The 21676-nt window shown below is 41.0% G+C and overlaps 1 protein-coding gene across 1 annotated transcript; it reads right to left on the reverse strand.

The window, feature by feature from the left end:
* Nucleotides 1–1632: 1632 nt before the first annotated feature.
* Nucleotides 1633–20159, reverse strand: tek (TEK tyrosine kinase, endothelial). The gene is made up of 23 exons (XM_067406638.1): nt 19936–20159; nt 14200–14502; nt 13947–14057; nt 13542–13697; nt 12994–13125; nt 12586–12723; nt 12228–12350; nt 11990–12135; nt 11742–11886; nt 10895–11053; nt 10019–10153; nt 9666–9941; nt 8870–9181; nt 6214–6374; nt 5813–6023; nt 5612–5722; nt 5335–5525; nt 5132–5245; nt 4987–5057; nt 4846–4886; nt 4404–4500; nt 4227–4326; nt 1633–4139 (listed from the first exon to the last, which is right to left on the reverse strand). Exons 1-23 carry the CDS (start codon nt 19985–19987, stop codon nt 4065–4067), a joined length of 3360 nt encoding a protein of 1119 aa, XP_067262739.1. The 5' UTR covers nt 19988–20159; the 3' UTR covers nt 1633–4064.
* Nucleotides 20160–21676: the final 1517 nt, after the last annotated feature.

Here is a 21676-nt window from a genome sequence, read left to right on the forward strand (position 1 = left end):
AAATTGAGGCAAATAAATAACAAAAAATACCATAAATTCCCCAAAAAACTTTACAGTAAAAATATTGAGTGATATCACATTTGTTTAAAAAAAGTTACATTAGGTAACAAAAATCACATTTTACTGCCTGGTTATGTAAGCTAGTTGGACAGAAAAATTAATATTGTTTCCCAATGTGTAGCATATTAGCAAGAAACATAGCATAACATAAATGACAGGCCCTATATTTTATTTGCCTACTATTACGATATGAGAAATAGCTGCATACATGCCTTTATCTTTTGCAGGTTTCCCTTCTTCCTTTTTATTTATTTAGGCAACCTAAATCGGCCTCCGGTGGCTTAGACCATTTTTCTTACAATAATTTAGTGTTGATTTAGAACTTGTCCCGCTCCCCTCCCGCTCTCCCTACAGACGTCACCTCATCCCATCTTCTCGGATACTTTTGAGTGAGAGTTCTTCTCCGGGCACACACTCAGAGTAGGGCTGGGCGATATATCGAATGCTTTTGTCACGCGCATTTCATCAGTAAAGCCGGTTCCCTGATTACCACTAAATCGCCATCACATGCTTTCAAATGAAGCGGCATTTAATAGACAGAAACGTAGATCACTGATAAGCCACGCAATATCGCGTTTAATATCGATGGCGATTCATATCGATATTGAACGCGATATTGCGTGGCTTATCAGTGAACTACGGCTCTGTCTATTAAATGCCGATTTGGCGGAAATCAAGGAACCGGCTTTACTGATGAAATGCGCGTGACAAAAGCATTCGATATATCGCCCAGCCCTAACTCCGAGTCCCTCCCGACCTGGTTAACTGACCCACAAGGTGACATGAAATCATTGATGTTATGTGCAAAGGAACGGTAAAAACCCGAGCGCCTATTTGTTTTTTTTTTGTTTTTTTTCTTGCGCGGGTTTCCCGTGGCGCCCCTGGCAAGATGCCGCCCTGGGCCATGACAACACCGGCCCTCGTGGCCAAAAAAACAGCCCAGCCCACTGGGAATTCTCCCGGGTCTCCCGATTAGCCAATCCAGGCCTGTGAGCAACAGATGCAACTTCTAACTTTTAAAACTCATGTTTTCCAGATTTTTCTGTCCGCTAGACATTTTGTAAAGATGTATTTTCAATATTTTGTTGGTCATCAAGATACACAACAGAACAACCCACTGAACACACATACGTCTGTCCCGCACAATTTTGCTTTCTCAATTCAAATTAAACAGTGCTGACTCAAACTGAAGCCCATAAATACAATAAAGCATCAATTTTTCCCATAACCTTCCTTCTGAAACACTGAAACCTGAGAGAAACCACCTCACAATGTTCTTGATGATGATTGTTTTGTGTTTGTAGTTTTGATGTTGTTCCGAAAGGTGGGTGTGTGTGTGTTATAATCTACTGATGTAATTCTCTCTGGGATTTCAGAAAGAAATGAGCTCAAGAATGTGTCTGTGAGCAGCAGACGTCTGAAGGTTTCCAAACACTCACACCTGAGAGACTTTTCTGAAGAGCTTTAATCCCGTGAACTGGACGTTGCCGTGGAGATGAGGTCGTCACCGGGGTGATTCCAGAGCCTCGTGACATCATCACCGCAGCAGACCGAACTTTAAGGACGATTCTGAGAGAAACTGTAAGTGAGCGCTAATGCTGCGCTTGCGGTCGCACTGTGCTAACAGAGGACAAGAGGTCAAATCCATCACTCAGTAGTGTTTCATACAGACATCAGCTCAAATCCACACTACGAAGTGGTCGCCTTAATAACTTTCTGCTGCGTGAGGTTTGGATGAGCTGCTTTAATTTACTGTTTCTACAATGTTTATTTTTGCACTGAAATTTTGGGTTTAGATTGACTCAGTGGATCATTTCATGAAGTTGTTTTATATCTGATGCAGCAACAGTAATGAACGGGAATTCAGTGAGATCAGAGAACTGAATCTGTTCACGTCTCTGGTCAGCATCACGAGTTACTAAACTACTAATACAAATTAAGTTTACTTGATGTTGTGAGTTCTATTTTCAAGCTCCCGTCCATCTTGTTTGTTTGAATCTTCTACATCCTGCCCTGTGAATTACACAATTAAAGCAACAAAGAATATTTTGATTGTATTGAACTGTATTTCTCCCACATTTACGAGAACATTTAGCAGAAATGCTTGATTACATAGGGTGTTTTTGATTCACGTTGAAGTCGGCCTTTGTTTGTAATACTACTTTGGGTTGCATTGAAGTATCTCTGGTTGACCTCAAAAACACTAACTTACGATCTATAAGCGCTTTATCGGTCACACTTACCTTAATTACATGAAAGCTGCAAGTCAGCATAATTGAAACGAGTGTTTCTTAAACGCATCTTAATTCCCAGTGAGAGGCTGAAGACGGCTGCAGGATTAGACACGAGCGCTTCGAGGGTCTTTCTGTAATCTAAGATCTGTAAGCGTATAAAACACCCAGCGCTCGCCTCTCTGCTCTCAGTGCTGCGCCAGAGCTCATGACAGACAGACATCATGTTTTCGCCATGACACAGACTCGTATATATTTCACCACTCAGGGATTCCCCATCAAGCCGATCTTCCTCTCAGGTCTGTCTCCCAAAGCGTGAGATCTTCTCGCTGGAGTTCATCATGGGTGAGAAACACGCATCCTCCGGGCCACCGCTGTGCGTGCAGCTCTTCTCCGCTCTGGCCCTGGTGTGTTTCGGCCTCTACTGCATCGTGAAAGGAGTTTCATTCGGCCTCTTCAACTGGTGGTACATCCTGGGTGCCGCCTGTCTGCTGGCCACCGCCTTCGCTGCCTTCCGTGTCTATGAGGTGTGTGTGATCATGGCGCAGAGGGAGATGGCGGAGGGAGACCCATGTGGGACGTTGCCGTAAGTCCTGCTCCATGGGCGAGTCAGGCGTGAAGTGACTAACTGGAACTGAAGGTTCCTCGTGTCTCTGGACTTGACAATGCATCTGTGAGGAGAATCTGATTCAATCGTTTGAGTACAAAGCGCTCATAATCATTAATCTTTATTATATCACAAAATATCTAGGAAATATCAGGGACCGAAAAGATGTTTTGTGCAAAGAAATCAATTCAATTGTTTGTTCGCCTTTTTTAGGTGGTGAAATGGAAAAGACAAATGTCCCCTTTTAGATGATTTACCAAAACTAATGCAAAAATAACCCTTAGTGTTGTTTTTATCATTAATTCAGGAAAAAATGAAATCGTAAATGTGAACGATGTTTGTGCAGATTTATTTGTCAGATTGAAACTCTTCACTGGGACTTAAGAGACTGAAGGAAGTTTCGTGATTTAATGCAAGACTCTGTTCATTAGACCCAAATATTGTATCATTAAAACATGTATTTTCTCCAAAGCTGCTTTGAAACGCACTATACAAATAAACGTGAACTGAAACACTGATTTCAGCTCTATGTATAGCATGTCTTCAATCAGAATATACACACAAAGTGGCTTTGCTTAAAAAATGAAATAGTGATGTGGGATGTGAATTTAATCAAAGAGGTAAATTTTACCATGATAACTTTAGCTAGACAAAAGTTACTCCTGTCATAGACTATTGATGGATGTTTAAAACAGTTTCATGGCCAATCATTTCCTCATTTGATCATCCAGTCACAGCCAGTGTTTGTGTACCTTTTAAAATTACATCGGACCACTTTCTGTAAACTGCACACAATAACACTGAACTGCAGAGGTCGAGGGTTCTGCATCTGTAATCCTGGATTATCTTAAGAAATGATTACAAGTTATTCATTTTGGTCATAAAAATAGAAGCTTTTTCAGAGGTTTATTGGCTCGAAGCTGCCGGAGCCTTTACAGTATGTACATTCAGAAACAAAAGGTCTCGCAGTTTGAGTTTTATTAAAAACAAAGAAATATACAAACGTCACACATCTGTCAGAATCTGCAATCAACATCTCACACACTAATAAACACTTCACAACAAACAGAAATATGATCTGATAGTCATTTACTATTGAAACACAATGTGTGTAAAACTCTAGTCTGTGAATCCTGCTCAGAGGATCGTATTAACCGTAATGAAGATCAGCCAGCTTCCTCCGCAGAACAGTCAATGCCGGCGTAGGTGAATTTCTCGTAGAGCGTCGTGTTGACGTACGTCTGGACAGAATGAGAGGAGAGTGTCACAAGCAAAACAACCTGCAATGATCTCTTCATCAGAACTGGAAGAGTAATAAGCTCTGATACCTTCCTCTCCTCCAGCATACGATTGAGTGACATCAAGATCTGAGCGAATGACGGCCTCTCATAAGGCTTCTCCTTCCAGCACTGTTTCATCAGCTCATACCTGTCGGGCGAGACAGAGAAACGGCCTCATTTCCAGTTCTCTCGCACATGCATGGCTGACATGAGCTTCAGACTTACACCTCGTCATCGCAGTTCAGCGGTTTCTCCAGCCGGAAGCCCAGTGGGAGTTTCTCATAGAGCTCTGCACATGTCAGACCGCAGTACGGTGTTCCACCTGCCAATCAAGAGCCAACCAATAACATCATGTCAGCAGGAACACCTGGGACACACAACTGACCTCCAGTACTCTAGTTGTGTCCCAAATGATGCACTATACATTCTCTAATGTCTAGTTTATGAGTTTTAGAAGGTGATTTTGTCATTCAGTATCAGTCCAAACGCTATGCAGAGTTAAAACTGCGATCAGTGGGTGCATGAAGTGTGCACACTTAGTTTTTCATCTGGGTATATTTGAAGTACTCTTTTTATTTGTAAAACCCTATTGTTTTTATTACCCTAACCATATTTATGCGAAAAAATAGTGCAAAAGCAGTAAATACTGAGTGCGGTGATCACAGACCTAAGCTGACGACCTCCCAGAGCAGCACGCCGTACGACCACCTGTGCAGACACACACACACATTACTTTCAGTGCAGACACACACACATGTTACTCTGCGCAGACACACACACACAACACAACAGACTGCCGGACTCTTACACGTCACTGTTGGTGGTATAAACACTGTAGTTGAGAGATTCGATGGCCATCCACCTCACCGGCAGACGGCCCTGCGGAGAAACGCGCATGTTAAAATCACACGTTCATTTATGGATGACAAGAACAGCAGCCTTCAGATCTTTACCATGGTCTTCTTCACGTAAACCTCCTGACCTCTGGACAGGCCAAAATCAGCAATCTTTGCCACAAAGTTCTCTCCTACCAGGATGTTTCTGGCTGCTAGATCTCTGTGAATAAACTGCAAAAGAAAATATTCATGGTGAAGCAGCTTATTGCAGAGACACACTGCACCATTAGGACGGTGGACAGCGTGTTTCTTGCGCTCACATGTTTCTGGCTCAGGTAGTCCATGCCACGTGCCACGTCTGCAGCAAAGTGCAGTAACTGCTGTGAGGAGAGCGTGGACGCGGTGCTGTTAGCGATGGCGAAGGCCGGGTCCGTCTCTAACACGCGGCTCTTTCGCAGAAAGTCCAGAAGGTTTCCATGAGGAGCGTATTCAATGGCCAAATACAGGTAACCTGAAGTAGAAGAAGACAGTGCAAATGAGATCGAGGATGCAGTAGTGCCCTATCAGAGAAGATCAGAACTCGTTTGAGGCGCACACCTCTGTGTTCACACGCTCCCAGGAGGTTAATGATGTTCGGATGGTGACCCAGCTTACATAAGACCTCTAGTTCCCCTGCAAAGTCTCTGTGGTCGTCCTTAGATGCATATTCTATTGACCAGACAGAGAATAAGACGTGATGAGAAAACTGAGCAATCTGTAACACACTCCATAATGACTCCAACAAAGAATTCCTCTTGCCTTTCATTCTCTTGATGGCCGCATCCATCCTCAGTCCGTCTTTCTTAATGCGAGCTTTCAGCACCTGTCCAAAGTTTCCCTCTCCGATCACGTCCTGGAACTTTATGTCACTCCACTCCAGGGTCGGATAGGCCACGGATTGGCTGGAGGTGGGAACTTTCTTCGGCATGTTCAGAGGCACAGAGCTAAACTGAACCACAGGCTCCTCTCTCTGTGCGCACAGGAAAGACAGATGTTAACCAACTTTGTAGGTTCGGTCCAGTAGACCTGAAGCAAGCTAATAAAGGTCTTCAGGACCACTAGAAATCTCCAGGCAAGCTCTCTGAACTCGGCTGTATGGAGGTTATGCTATATAGACAAAGCTGTGACTGAATTCAGTGGTTTTTTTATTGTGATCTCACCACTATGTTGTGAAAGGCCTGCACCATGCGTCTCTGGAAGGTGGCTTTCTTCAGCTGTAATACGATGCAGAAGGCCAGCAGGATCGTGATGCATGTCATGCCAGCAGAGCCCAGTATTGCGTAGAAGAGCATTTTACTATGAGCCTGGAGGCCATGCAGCTCTGAAACACACAACAGCCAGGAATAAGTCTAGAATAAGGCTTTAAAATCACATTTTATAACATTACACTAACATTAAATAATGTAATGTGAATTAAACAGCCTTAGCATATTTTTGTTTGGTTTTTTTGCACATTTGTACCCATTTTTTTAATCTGCTTCTCTACATATTTTCCATATCTGCTTTATATCATTATATTTTATATTATATATTATATTATATTATATTATATTATATTATGGTCATCATTTATAAACAGTAAGTGATCCGTGCCTGTAGAGGGCAGTGTTACTCTCTCAGGAGGCTGCTCACTTTGGTGAAGCTGCAGACTTAAAGGAACACTTCAGCCAGAAATTATCATTCTGCCATCATTTACTTCCCCTCATGGGCATTTCTCAAAATATTTTATTTTTCACAGTCAGAGGAAAGTCAAACAGTTTTTGCTCTTTAAGAGCACCTGGCAGCAGTCCATACAGCGAAACATCGCAAATATGACAGAGAATATTTACATATATACTGTTTTACTTAAAGTAATATTAATGTAATATTTTCTGTCTGCTAGAGATCGCTTGAGGCCTATTCAAAACAAAGGCATAGTTTGATGACGCCAAGTTTGAGCGCAGAATCTTGGTACATGTGGTCTTCACCTCAACGGCCAATGGAAAATAATTGGGATAGGACTCAGAACTCATGTTCATGGATGTGATTATTAACATTACTGTAGTATGAAGCAGAGCAGGAGCGAGTGTTGTGGAGCTGAACGAGGAGCTGGAGCGATTGATCAACACACACCTCATGAGCAGCGTGACATAGTCGCCGGTGCCGCTTCCGCTTTTCCGGTCATGAGTATGAAGTGACGCAGCTCTAATGGACTATATGCACGGGTTACTTCCTGGTTGTCGTTAAGCCAGCTCGAGCACTTCCGGTGAACTGTTAGCTGTTCATTCTGTAGTCGTTGTACATCGACACAAAACCATCTATGGTTGACTTTTTAATGTTGTATTTATATTTTAATGTAGTTATCACATTTACCTAATTTGCCAATAAACCAGTTTTATTGATTGCAATAAAGACGAAGCTATTGGGACTGTTTAAAAATGCCGTGTCTGTAATTAGACACGCACACACATTTTTTCCCAGCACTTCAAATGTTATTTTTAATGTGATGACCACAAACATTATTTGTTCATCCTTCTGAGTTTGTCCCCATTGTAAAACCGAACGTTTAAAAATATAGGAAATGTAACATTTGATAGAAAACACTTATCTAAAAATAAAAAAGACAGTAATTAGCATTTTAACCAGCAGGTGGCGGCAAAGTAGCATTTATTTGCGCACATATCAGCCATTTCCTCTAAACGTTTTTCACTTCGTTTTTGACTAAATATTAAACATTATAAAATAACTAGGTTTAAAATACATTTTGTCAATGTGAAGTATGAAATACTCACAAAATCTTATGAAAAACAATAACTTTTATTGTGAATTACACAGAAAGCGAGCACCGCGCTCTCCCTTTGTAATCACATCAGCTGTCAGTCAGTGCAGTGCAAGATCAATGATTTCAGCACACTTGTGAAAACACACATTTATTCAATTAATCTAACTAAAGTGCACAATAAATATTTCATTTTTGAAGCTTTTTTTCCACATAAAAGTGTGAAAACTAATGGTCGAATTGAATTTACCCGAGGAGGAACATTGAGGTACGTCTTTATTTATTTATTTATTTTTATGCTGTCTTGCGTTTGAATAACTAAATTAATGCTATGCCACACTATTTAAGTGGCTATATTCTGATTATAAACTAAGTATTACACTACTGATGCTCAACACACCAGCAAATGACATCTCACCGGAAGTTTTCGAGCTGGCTTATATTAATGCGGAAGTTCTAAAGAACGCTCCGTGCATATAGTCCATTTTAATTTTTAATTTTAAAACATATTGTATGATGAGAAAATTCTGAATTACTGTTACTAAAAATAAAGCAGCATCTGATTATGCTATGTTAGCTACTTCACAAAATAGTGTTTTTCTTGGTGAAGCATGGTGAAGCATGGTGAAGCAAGAAAATTGGATTTAAACAATAAGACTGAACGTGTTGAGCTATATAACAATAACTAGTTTTCTGTCTATAAAGATATCAAAACAGTTGTTCCCTTGTCTGTTAAAACATGTAAATATTAAAGCGTCTTTGGTGTTTCCATGGTTTCTACAAAATAAAAGCCGAGGGTAACGCGGGTATGACGCCATTGACAGGTGACTCCTCACACGTCCCGGAGCCTTGGTTAATACTGCAATTTTCTCACGATTTACAAATAGTTGGAAACATTAAGGATATTGTAAGTACTCAAGTGAACAAAATATATAACACTGGCCGAGTGGTTTTTGGATATTTTACTGCAAAAATCTTACAAATTGCACCTTTAAATACCTGACTCCTACTGGAAGCTTTTTGAGATGCACTGGATTTAGGTTCAAGCACAGACTCACGTGAGCTCTCCTGCGGGGTCAGTGTCTGGAGACTGATCTGTGGCCGCTCTTTACTCTCTCCCATGTTGTTGATGGTCAAGAGCTCCAGCTGGTAGGTGCTGTTGGCCCTCAGACCCCGGAGCTGGAAGTGCATGCTGGTCTGGTCCGGCTGCACACAGAGCTTCACCTGCTGGCTGTAGTTCGTCTGCTCCGTCTGCTGGTAGCGGATGACGGCTCTGGAGATGGAGTGACCCTCGGCCACCGACCAGGTGATGAGGGCTGAGCTGTCACTGATGTCGCTGGTGGAGATGTTGGCAGGAGGCGGAGGAAGCTCTGAAGGATCACCGCATAACCAATGAATAACTCCCAATATTTAAAGTACAAGTTCTACTTACTGTATGCACGTATATGTAATGGACGTATGCCGGTAAGAACTGTGCGTGTAAACCTCACTCCCCTGTTCTCAAGAGGCGCTCTAGCGACTGACACTAGAGACTCCCATGGCAGCGGACCTGGGTTCGATTCCCGCTTAGAGCGGGTGGTTCGAACAGGAGGGTTTACACATGACTGTTTACATCGCCTGTAAGTGTAAACTATCCTGTCGCTCAGCTCTAAACTGTGCACAATGAGGCATTAACCTCATGAGTTTCTGTGAAGTTACTATCAAACAGTGTGAACAGAACTGTAGAAATAAATTGATTTGGGTGGATGAGAGACATTAAAAGAGCTTTCAGAGGAGATTTAGATGTATCAGTCCATGAAGTATCCAGATAATCAATACACAACTGCGTATAAGGATACATAATATCATGCTTACGGTCGCTCAGTGTCCAGGCGCTGACGCTGGGACAGGGCAGATCTATGGCGCTGCTGGTCGTCCTCACCCTGCACTGGTATTTGTGTCTGGGCTTCAGCTCACTCAGATGCACACCGGAGGAGTTTGACGGGAGCTGAAACTTCCTCACAGTTCCTGAAGCTCCAACCTGCTGACACGTGACCTCGTAACCCCAGGCATCCTCAGCAGAAGCCACATCCCACGACAGGGCCAGTGAGGTCTGATTGATGGGGGTCAGTTTCACCCCCACTGGCAGCTCTGAGGACAGACCACAGGCACTCTAATGTTTCACCATTTGGTGAATGTTAGATGTGGTTGAGCGTGAGTATTCTTACCGAGCACCTGTGTGGAAAAGTTGGCTTCAGGTCCGGGCCGGCCAGTTCCTCCGGGTCCGTGGCGACTGAGCCGCACCCGTGTGGTGTAGCTCGTCATGGGAGAAAGATTGTCCAGCCTTACCAGAGAGCCGCTCGCTGTTCAACACAGCCAAATGTGTCTCTTTTAATACATATCTGGTACATACAATACATATCTACTCAACAGATCCACAGACTCCACATATTGAGTATCAGTCTACTCAGCAAGAATAATGAGCCAAAGACACAAATGCGTTCATGACAGCTGTTTTCTTATGCAGAACTAAACAACACTCTTTTCGATCTTTGTGGGGCTTTTTCACTTCTTCCTCCCTTTGCTTGTATCACACACACACACACACACACACTTTGTATACTGTATTTATTTAGTCAATGCATATCTGCAAAGATTATTTTTCCAGTACCTGTTATTTGCATTGTATTCACTTTTAAAAATAAACTTTTGAAATGCTAGTTGTACGGTCCTTCTGTTTGTGCCAGCACCAATAAACACATTTAGGTAATAAGGAAAAATCCCCCTCTACATGTAGTGAAACATAAACATCCCTGATTCTGGACTTTTCCTCCAGTAGGAAATGAAAGGGCAATGACTTCAACCACATTCTTCTGACTGGTCAAAATAAGTTCTGTATATGACAACCATGAGAAATGTGTTCAGCTCATCAGACTTCCATCACCTTTTTGTAATCTATTACACAATGGAAATATTTATTACACTAGACAGTTTGCCAAGAGCAACACAGTCACCTATAACCTCAGATATGAAATGTTCCAGCTGTAACAGACACCATAAAAACACATACATTGTGAAACTATGAGCACATTAAGCTCTTTTACCCTCCACACTTTTCCATGTAGATGTGCCGGCCTGCTTGTAGATGACCTTGACTGAAGTGAGAGGTCCATCTCCAGTGTAGGGATCTTTATTGACCAGCAGCAGCAGGTGATGCAGACCGCTGTCGTTCAGGACAGGTGGTTTCTGAGGCTGTGGTGGAACTGAAACAAGACAAAAGTTTTGATTTACATACATTACAGTTTAACCCATTCATTGCAGTGCTAAGAAATCCATTTCTATCATTTTGAATAACAAAATAAAGGCATAGATCCAGTTCATTTATAGTGCACTGACAACATAGTTTTATATAATTAGTTTAATAATTAGGTTAATAAAAATATAAAAAGACTTTAAGATACTTATGGGCTTACACAATTTTGAGCTGCAAATAACTTCAAATAACTTCACACTCATTTGAAAGTGACCTATAACATCCTATGACATAAAATTCATCTAAATTTAAATGATCTCATGGATGTAGTTGTTGTGGTTCATGGCCATAGTGGCACCAGCTGGCTGCAGTACATGTGGCATTTTCGAAAGATTTTGATGTAGTTCTTTTACATTTACCCACTTTAAATACATATTGCACGCCATGCATAGTTGTCCTAAAGCCACCGGGGTGGTGGTTGTGCCAGGGCTTGGACCCATCATCGCTACTTGCAGCTATATTTGTTTTTTACTTTTACAAGGTATTATGGCTGCCTGCCACATTAAATAGGTCCCATAAATATTCCCACAATAGACATTGCTAATTTCAAAGCCATACAACTTTTTGGCTTTTGAAACACTGTTATGAATTTTTGGAACTTTGCTGGGAAGGAAAGGGAGACAGTTGAAGAATCTCACCTTTGACAATCACCATGAATTCTTTCTCCTCCTGAAAGTGTTTGACTTTCACCTGACACAACCAGCGGCCAGCGGCAGATACAGTGATATTCTCCACCATGAATGTGGATGTCGTCTTATTCTTTTCTGTCTGTGTGTCCACTGCCTGAGAAAAACAAAAGAGGAGGCATTTCCCTTCGAATAACGCACTGAAGAGGGAAACTTGTGCTGAAACAGTGTAACGATGATGTCACTGCGCTCCAACTCACATAGACAGTGGTTTTGTCTGGTTTGACCAGGGTTATTTCCCCATGTAAAGGAGCGGGCTGGCCTGACGCAGAACAGTTGACCGTGTATGTGACGCCTGAGTTGAGCTCGATGTCTCTCGGACTGCTCACGATCACAGGTCTCGTGTCTTTCAAAGAAACATGGACATGGATTCACCCCAGAGATCTCCCAGAAACACAGGATGGTTTCACTCACTTCGAAATAAAATGAAATTTTCACCTGGGCTCTCACAGCGAGCTCCATGCCTGCCTGCACACACACATCCTCTGAAGCGATTGCATTCGTTCTGTTCACACTCACATTTCTGTTTACAGTCGGCACCATAATAACCAGACGGACAGACTGAAATCAGACCACATTGTGTCCTCAATATATCTGACATATATATTTAAATAAGTCATCATAATAATTCAGAAATATCACTTCTTATCAGATTAAGGTTGTAATAAAATACAATTATATTTCATCAAAATGAACATCTTTAACCAAACTAGTCCACAGCACTACAATTAACAGCATTTCTAGAGTAAAATGAGGGATATTAAATTAAAGAAAATTCCTCCTGTGTTAAACTCACCCTCGTTGCACTTGAGTCCCCTCCATCCGGACGCACAGGAGCAGCCGTACGGGTCTCTGAGACAGAAGACCAGAGAGCGGCAGAGTCCGTCCACACAGCGCTCCTTACAGCTGCTGCCAAAGCGGCCCTCGCCACACACTGTACACGAGAGAACACACACTTCATCCTCATCCCACATTTAAATGTGATCATTTCCATTTGTACTTTTCCTAGTTACAAATACGCACATATTTCTGAGTACAAATGCACAGCGCTGGCATTCGTTTTAAAAATTTAAGGACCTAGCTCTAATTATCTGTCAAAATAAACTCATTTTCATAGACAGATCATGTGAATATAAGAAATAAATATGTCCCTTGTAATAAATGGGACCACTCTGAGTATATTGGCGAAGAATATGAGTGTTACCGGTTTGACAGGTGGGTCCTTTAAAGCCTGGAGGGCAAATGCATTCTCCCGTCCCGTCATGACACACGCCTCCGTTAGTGCAGGGCAGACACGATTTGGTACAATTCACTCCCCATAAACCAGCCTTACAACCTGTTAGCATAACAGCTGACCATTACACAACATGAGCTTACATTCTGCTGAAAACACATGAGCTTTTTATCCTAGTGACAGGAACTTGTGCACTAAATTCAAAATGCATTCAATTGACTGCATGAAAATAAAACGAACATGATACTTTTCTGCACATTCACAAATGGTTTAAAGCAACCTAATCATGCAAAGACAAATGTATTACTGCTCCTCCGACAAATTCCTAAATGAATACCAGACCTTTTATAGTGTAACTTACAGTGAGGAGCAGAATTATGAATCTTTATGATCATGACACATTTAATCTCAAATATCTCACAGACATCACTTAATTTAAACATCACTGTGCACCATTACTAGAGAGAGTGTTCAGTGATTGTGGCGTTTGATCAGAAAGCATGAACCGAAGGACTTACTCCTGACAATCAGTCGGGTTATTGCGGAGCTGAACGGAGCTCCAGAAATGTAACGGATAGCATATAATCCAGCATGACTTTGAGCTTCTACATTGGTTATCGGGTAATGCATTGTTTCCATAATTTCTTGTTTGGGTAATGAGTGTAGAAAATCTCCTGAAAATAAAAGTAAAAGAGAGGAAAAAAAACAGCTAAAACAGCAAAAAGTATACAAAATTAATATTGAAAAAAAAATTGACAGGAAAACTATGAATACAGTATGTGGTAAATGTTGTACACATATAAATCTTATTTAAAAAATAATAAAAAATTATCTTTATAGTGCCTGTATAGAGACTGTATTATGTTCTCAAGGCATGTCACAGTAAAACAATGCACAGATGTTTGAGTGTTCAGAGTTCCCACCGTTTCTATCGATGAGTATGTCCTCTGCTAAATCGGTCTTTTTGGTGAAAGTGATGTTAACGTCTTCACCTTCATTAACAGTGATCGTCAGAGATTCAGGAAGGAATGAAGCTGAAGAAGAAGGAAACAGTTAACCCTGTCTGCTAAAAATGACATATGATCAGTTTATAAAGGCAGCGTATGTCTGGCCTGTGCCATTACAAACAAGTATTTCCTTTCAAAGAAGCCAAAGCTCTGCTGTCAGATTTACTACCTTCATGGAGCATCTTGTAGGTGTAGATTTTACTTCCATTAGAGTTCTTGACTCGGCAGTAAAAAGCTCCAAAGGTGTGATTGCGAGACGTCCACGTGACTTTAGCAGTAGAGTGGTGGCTTCGGACCGGTTCAGTGCCCAAAACATGAGGGTTCGGATCAGGATACTCATGGCCCAAACTCAGCAAACTGGTGCCGGAACCCGTCCAGTCGCTGCTCACACACAGGAGCGACGGCAGGTTCGCCGAAGACACAACCGGGTCTGGATTTATCAGAGTCACGTCTGAGATGTCAAGAGCGCTGCCTGCAGAAACAGGACAGGAATTAACCTCATTGGATCTGAAAGGAAAACTACTCCAGTAGTTTTAATTTCAGCAACATCTCCACTTACTGCTACAGAATGTACATTCAAATATACACTGATCAGGCATAACATTATGAGCACCTTACAGCCCTGACTCGTCGAGGCATGGACTCCTCTAGACCCCTGAAGGTGTGCTGTGGGATCTGCACCAAGATGTTAGCAGCAGATCCTTTAAGTCCTGTAAGTTGTGAGGTGGATCCTCCATTGATCGGACTACTTTGTTCAGCACATCCCACAGATGCTCCATTGGATTGAGATCTGGGGAATTTGGAGGCCAAGTCAACACCTCAAACTCGTTGGCCACGGCCACCAGGGAATAGAGTTTCCATGAAAGGCTGTACATGGTCTGAAATATACTTAGGTAGGTGGTACGTGTCAAAGTAACATCCACATGGATGGAGGACCAAAGGTTTCCCAGCAGAACATTGCCCAAAGCATCACACTGCCTCCGCCGGCTCGCCTTCTTTCCATAGTGCATCCTGGTGCCATGTGTTCCCCAGGTAAGAGACGCACACGCACCCGGCCATCCACGTGATGCAAAAGAACACATGACTCATCAGACCAATCCACCTTCTTCCATTGCTCCGTGGTCCAGTTCTGATGCTCACATGTCTGCTGTTGGCTCTTTCGGCAGCGGACAGGGGTCAGCATGGTCACCCTGACTGGTCTGCAGCTATGCAGCTCCATACGCAACAAACTGATGCACTGTGTGTTCTGACACCTTTCTATCAGAACCAGCATTAACTTCTGGAGCAATTTGAGCTACAGGAGCTCGTCTGTTGGATCGGACCACACGGGCCAGCCTTCAATGAGTCTCGGCCGCCCATGACCCTGTCTCCGGTTCACCACTGTTCCTTCCTTGGAGCACTTTTGATAGATACTGACCACTGCAGACCGGGAACACCCCACAAGAGCTGCAGTTCTGGAGATGCTCTGACCCAGTCGTCTAACCATCACAATTTGGTCCTTGTCAAACTCATTTTTCCTGCTTCTCACACATCAACTTTGAGGACAAAATGTTCACTTGCTGCCTAATATATGCACCACTAATGAAGAGATGATCAGTGTTATTCACTTCACCTGTCAGTGCTCATAATGTCATGCCTGATTGGTGTGCGTTACCATTACAATCCCCTTGATGTGCATCTCAGTTTGTTCTAGTTGCACATCCTTGCATCTTACTAATCTCTGTACATTTACTACTCATTTTTATTGTATTTGTTTTATTCTGTAAATGTGATCTTCTGCTGTAATTATGTGACTAGATGTTGTATTTCAGTTAATGAATTATGCTCCTGCTACCAAGCCAAATATGGCCAGTAAAACTCTTTCTAATTTTGAAACACAGCTGATGCAATTCTGAATCACACAAATCAACATCAACAACAGTTCTTAATCTTTTTTCCAGGTAATGTGCAAACAAATTTATTATGGCATTAAAATTAGACTATACACTTAATTTATGTGGCAAGAACATTATGAGACTCAAACTGACTCTAACTTCCTGTTGCAGAAACTCTGAGTGTGTTACGATGCCCTATGAAACACTCCAGGACTCAAACACTTCAGCAATTCAACTCTGACCTCATAAAACACTGACTGTAGAAACACTCTGAAATACAGCCATAAAACGACCGGTCCATGACAGAGACACAAATACAGCCGACTTCAGGCTCAGAAACAGAAACACACAGAAGAGATTTTATCACTAGCCGTGTTTCCACTGTCAGGCCAGAAGAGTGTTAGTGTGTATCACAGTCATGTGAACACCGTCACTTACAGGGCTTGATCGGGGTTAGAGGTTTTGGTGCGAAGAATACTTTGGTCTAAAGCCGCCAACTGGGGCTTGAGGAGCGGTCATGAACAAAGGCAGCGTTTACTCAGGAGAGGGTCGACACCGCTGCTCATTTCCCATGTTATCATACCAGGCTACCAGCTAACAAACATTTAAGACATCAAAACTATTTTCAGCTTAGAACTCACTTTCAAACACCAGCATTTTAAATAACTTCTAATTGCGATCCAGTGGGGTTTATGATCACTATGAGGAAATATATTTATATGCCATGCTATTTATGCTAACCATTGCAATAATAAATATACATATGATTATGGAAAATACCCCTTACGGAACAAAAATATATACTGCAAAATATAATGCCATATATTATAAAATACATTTCTATATATGGGAAACTAGTGCTTATATTTGTCAATATACTGCAATATACGCATTGACCATGTATGGCTATATATTGATACATATAAAATATTTCTAAATGAAGACAAAAATAGCCTTACATTCATAAAGTTTTATCCTTTATTGTGTACATATATTGCACATACATGTTCCCATATAAATGTGAATGTATTGTTCACATATATACACACATTCATGGAATGAGTTACAATCAGTGGTTACAACAGACTTCTATTTCCCAGCATGCTTTGCTCCTGGCTGTTAAAGCAGAATAAATGTTAAAATGAAGGGTTATTTCATGTGTTTTGCTCAGTATTGATATAGGGGGAGATCTGTTAGTGTTTAAAGTTGTATTATTTTGGAATTGAAAAGGTTTTCTGGCATATGTAAGTATTTTAATATTTTAAGTATTTTCCTGAGGTTTAGGCTGATGATTGGCTGATCACCATTAAGACTATAATAACTTTATTTAAAAAGTAATGGCTGTGCACGCTATAGCACAGCATTAGTCTCTTTGGGAGAAACTTTAGTACATGCATGTGTGCTTTTGTTAACTAACTTGAAAATATGAAAAACTTTTAAAATGTAAATAATTATAAAAAAATATATAAGAAATGTGTTACATAATATATTTTACCATATATGTGTTTATACTGCATGAGTAAATATATCTGCAATATGTTATGCATGTAGTACCATATCTGATCACATACAAATCTATATATTATTCAGTATATTACTGAATATAAAATTGCATACAGTATGATATATTAGTAAATAATATATCATCACATATTTTTCAATATATGAAAAGCGGCAATTCCTTATGTATTATTCAATATATCGTAATATATTTACGCAATATATTTTTTCTGCATATTTTCAAATACATTGTTAAATTATGTAATATATTGATCATTCATATATAGGGAAATATATTTTCTTTACATAAGGGACAAGAGACTGCTAGAAGACAAAACATATATGACTATATTTCATCTGTCTGTTCCCTGTGCCTTTGTTGAGTCACAGTTTGCACAATGAATAGAAATGCTTAATCTTTCTAAAGAAATGTGACTTAAACATATGATGTTTTATCAGTATTTTTTTTAAATGCCTTACTGGAGTTGTTTTGTGCATTCATGTGATTACAAAAAATGGAAGCATATATGTTTCTCTCTTTATGTGAGATAATGATAAATACATTTGATTCAGAATTACTGATGTGCACTCCTTAAACAAATTAATAAATGACTGTCTCTATAACATTATTTATCGTAATTCATCAAATATTGAAGCTGGAATCTTTAAGTAAACACCAAGCGTCTGCTTCTGTCATGTTCATTTTGTGATCTAGCTCGTTTTCATTCAGTCATTGATGCAATCAAACCCTTTCTCACCTGTTTCTCATGAACACTTTTCATTTCTTGCACACATCTCCACAGTTAAAACATTACAGACATACAGAAGGCAAGGTCAGCTAAACTCACCGGCGACTGTTACTCGTGGTGTTTCTGTTTGAGAAGGGTAATGAAAACCTCACCCTGTTATTGTTACTGTACGCCTGTGCAGTTGAGATCTTGTATCTGGGCCATAAATAAGACTAATTAGGGCGAGTAAAGAATCTGTGTGTATGCGTGAGTGTAAAGAGAGTTTGGCTTTAAACCAGCTCTTTAAACAGGCAACCAAACAAGGCTGTCAGGATGAATGATGACTTCTTTCTTATCTTTGGGTGTAGTAGTACAACACAGGCTTGATATTATTGTTCTGCTTTAATGATTAGTGAGGGAACATGAACATACCCGTCTGAAATCCCTTTATTCTCTGCACAGACCCGACGGCCAGTTTCGACTTCCCACCATATGCTGATCTTCAAGCAGAAGGAACTGGATGAAATATTCTGAATGACATCAGTCTACAATCTGACTTATGACACCGTCTGATCATAATCGCACTGTGTTTGTGTGTTGGCCAGAGGAGAGCTAGCGACCGAGTCTGATCTCTCTCAAGGTTTTTCCTCCATTCTATCACCCGATTAAGTTTGGGATCTTGCAGCTGTCGTCTCTGGCTTGCTTAGTCGGGGACACTTGATATTCAACAATATTATTGAATTGACTGTACTGACCCTATTGGACGGGAACTGAACTGAACTGAGCTGAGCTGAGGTAGGAAAATGACATCATTATAGACTCCTTGTGACTCCAGTGGCTTAAACTCAATTTTATGAAGTAACACAAGTGCTTTGTTTGCACAAAATAACCTAATTTACCACTTATTTACAAAATAATATTATTCAAAGTGTGTTCCCTCAACAATGCCAGCTTAGATCAAATTCTATTTGATCATTTTTGTATTCCTTCTTTCTCTCTGCCAGCATCAGCTGAAAGAATCTGTATATGTCTGGCAAATTTACAGCTCTTTTCATGTTAATTTTCAAAACATGTTCCTCATAAATGTCTCATGTGTCGGCCGGGCTCACTCTCATGCACTACTTCATATGTTCTGATTGCTGGTGATGGGAATATTTTTGAAGGTTTGGCAGTGTGATAGTGGGGTGTGGAGCTGTGAGCGAACAGAGAGGAGAGGAATGAACTGGTCAGCCGCTGAAACTGCATTACGGGCATTACTGAATTAAACATACTTTATTCTTATTTGTTTATTGAAGCTGGAGCCAGCAGAGTATTGAATGTACTATCCTCTTTCCACTTCTGTACGGGTTCTGTTTTTTTTTACAGAAACTCAGCGCAAAAGATTGTGTATTATAATTGGACAGGGGCCACAGTGCAAGAAACAGCCAGAGTTATTGTAGGTGGGTACAACACACACACACACACACACACACACTTTGGATGTAAGGACCATCTCAACCATCTGAAGGACCTATGAGCAGTTCAATTCAATAAAAGTTCACAAAAACAATTTTTCAGTCCACTAGTTTGGTAAAATCTGCAAATAAAGATGTCAATACATAAACCATCTCACTAACCAAAATAATACATAATCTAAATTTAAACAAAATATCACCTCTATAACCTTCTGTCATTTACTTTGTTTCATCTTAATGATCAGCGCCAGCAATATAGGCCTACAACACATGCAGACAAACCACAAACCCCTCGAATCCCATAAAGCAGAAAACACAGAGAAACAGAGTGAACGAAGCACAGCATTACCTGTGAGCAAGCAGCCAATCAGACACAGCGTGACAGAGGACAGGTGACTCATGGTCCCCGCGAGGCACAGCCGACCAGTTCGTCCACATCCACAGAGAAGAAGGTTCAGTCTCAGAGACCGAGTGTCTGTCAGAAACTCCCGTCCGCACACATCCCTCGATTCTGACACAAATGAACTCTCCCTTTCTTTTCCTCCAGCGTCTCCACCCCTCTCGTCTGCTCTGTTCAGGCACAGGGAGTTGAAGTTCCTTTTCCTGTTTCCTCTCTGTGCGTTGTGAGGATGGGAAAGGCCGCAGCTTAAACAATCGCATGTCATTAATTGCAGCTCCTGAAGGGAGGCTCCCGCTTTGAGACGAGAGAGATATTCCGCAGCAGAAGTGCCTGTGCAGCCCTTCCTGAGAGAATAAATCAAACCTCTTAATCTGACATTTCATACACGTTTTCAGTGTGCTGATTTTGTTTAAGTCAAGCTGTTGAGCACTTGTGTGTTTTTCTGCAATTAGCATTTTAACATGTTATTTCTTTGAAACACTTCCACTGAAAGAGCTTCAGAGAGCTTCAGAACAGCAGCATGTTGATCATGAGTGCCTTATTGTTATAATCTACTGCATGAACCGTTTCAATGTTGTGCTTGGGTTTCCAGAAGAAGTACTGTGAAGCCCAAATAATTCACAGGTATGCAAACATGGAGATGATGTAATGGACTCTGGAGCACGGGAAAAGAGCCAGAAAACATTTCTGTAAATGAAGCTACATAATCTGAACTCCATGATTCATGCAACAACCAACCTGAAACTAAAGTACTGTGAAAAGTTTTAGAAAAAAATTCTGTGTGGATGTTTTTAAAAATAATTATTATAATTATATTAGAATAATTATTATCTATCTATTAACTTAAATCAATCACAGTTCGTCTGTGGATTTAGGCTTTAGTCTGAACTGTAATCCCAGACTGAGGTCAGATTTCTGTGTCGATCACTGAATTATAACAAGATTTGCAAAAGGAATGCTTAAAAGTGTAAAACTGATATTTCCTACTGGCACAATGAAGCAAAAGATATAAAGAAAAGTTTTCTGTGGATCTTCACAAGAATCAAACAAGCATCTAAAGTGTCCAGCACTCAGATATGAGTTTAGTCACAGTTACAGCATTCTCCCCCAAAATTACAAAGTGATGAGTTTGTTTCATTCACAAGCTAAAACAATGATCCAACTATTCATGCTCTTGCCACTTACCCACACGTGGTGGGAAAAATATTCTCACAGCCCTTTGACTGTAGGCAGGAACAGATTGAGAAATGAATGTTTAGACAAGAGGTTAGTTTTTTCTTCCTTTGTGTGTGTGTGTGTGTGTGTGTGTGTGTGTGTGAATCATCACTCAGTTACAGATGTTTACTCTACTGAGTTTTAACTGTACAGATCACACACTCCACTGTGCATCCATCTTATCAGTGTGTAACGGTGAGCAGCGTCTTTTCAGTGAAAGGAAACTAAAAACTGACATGCAAGCACAGAGGAAATGATAAAGGAGGATTCTTCAGGCTGTATGAGGTCAGTCACTGGAGCAGGGTGGACTTCCTTTCTGAGGCCTCACACCCAGAACAGGCTCCGAGCCAGACCTGACCAGACCAGAACAGAGCCAGACCTGACCAGACCAGAACAGGCTCCGAGCCAGACCTGACCAGACCAGAGCTAGACTAGACCAGACCAGACCAGACCAGACCAGACCAGTACAGAACAG

This window comes from Chanodichthys erythropterus, chromosome 13 (assembly GCF_024489055.1).
Source record: "Chanodichthys erythropterus isolate Z2021 chromosome 13, ASM2448905v1, whole genome shotgun sequence".
In the NCBI taxonomy this organism is placed as follows: domain Eukaryota; kingdom Metazoa; phylum Chordata; class Actinopteri; order Cypriniformes; family Xenocyprididae; genus Chanodichthys; species Chanodichthys erythropterus.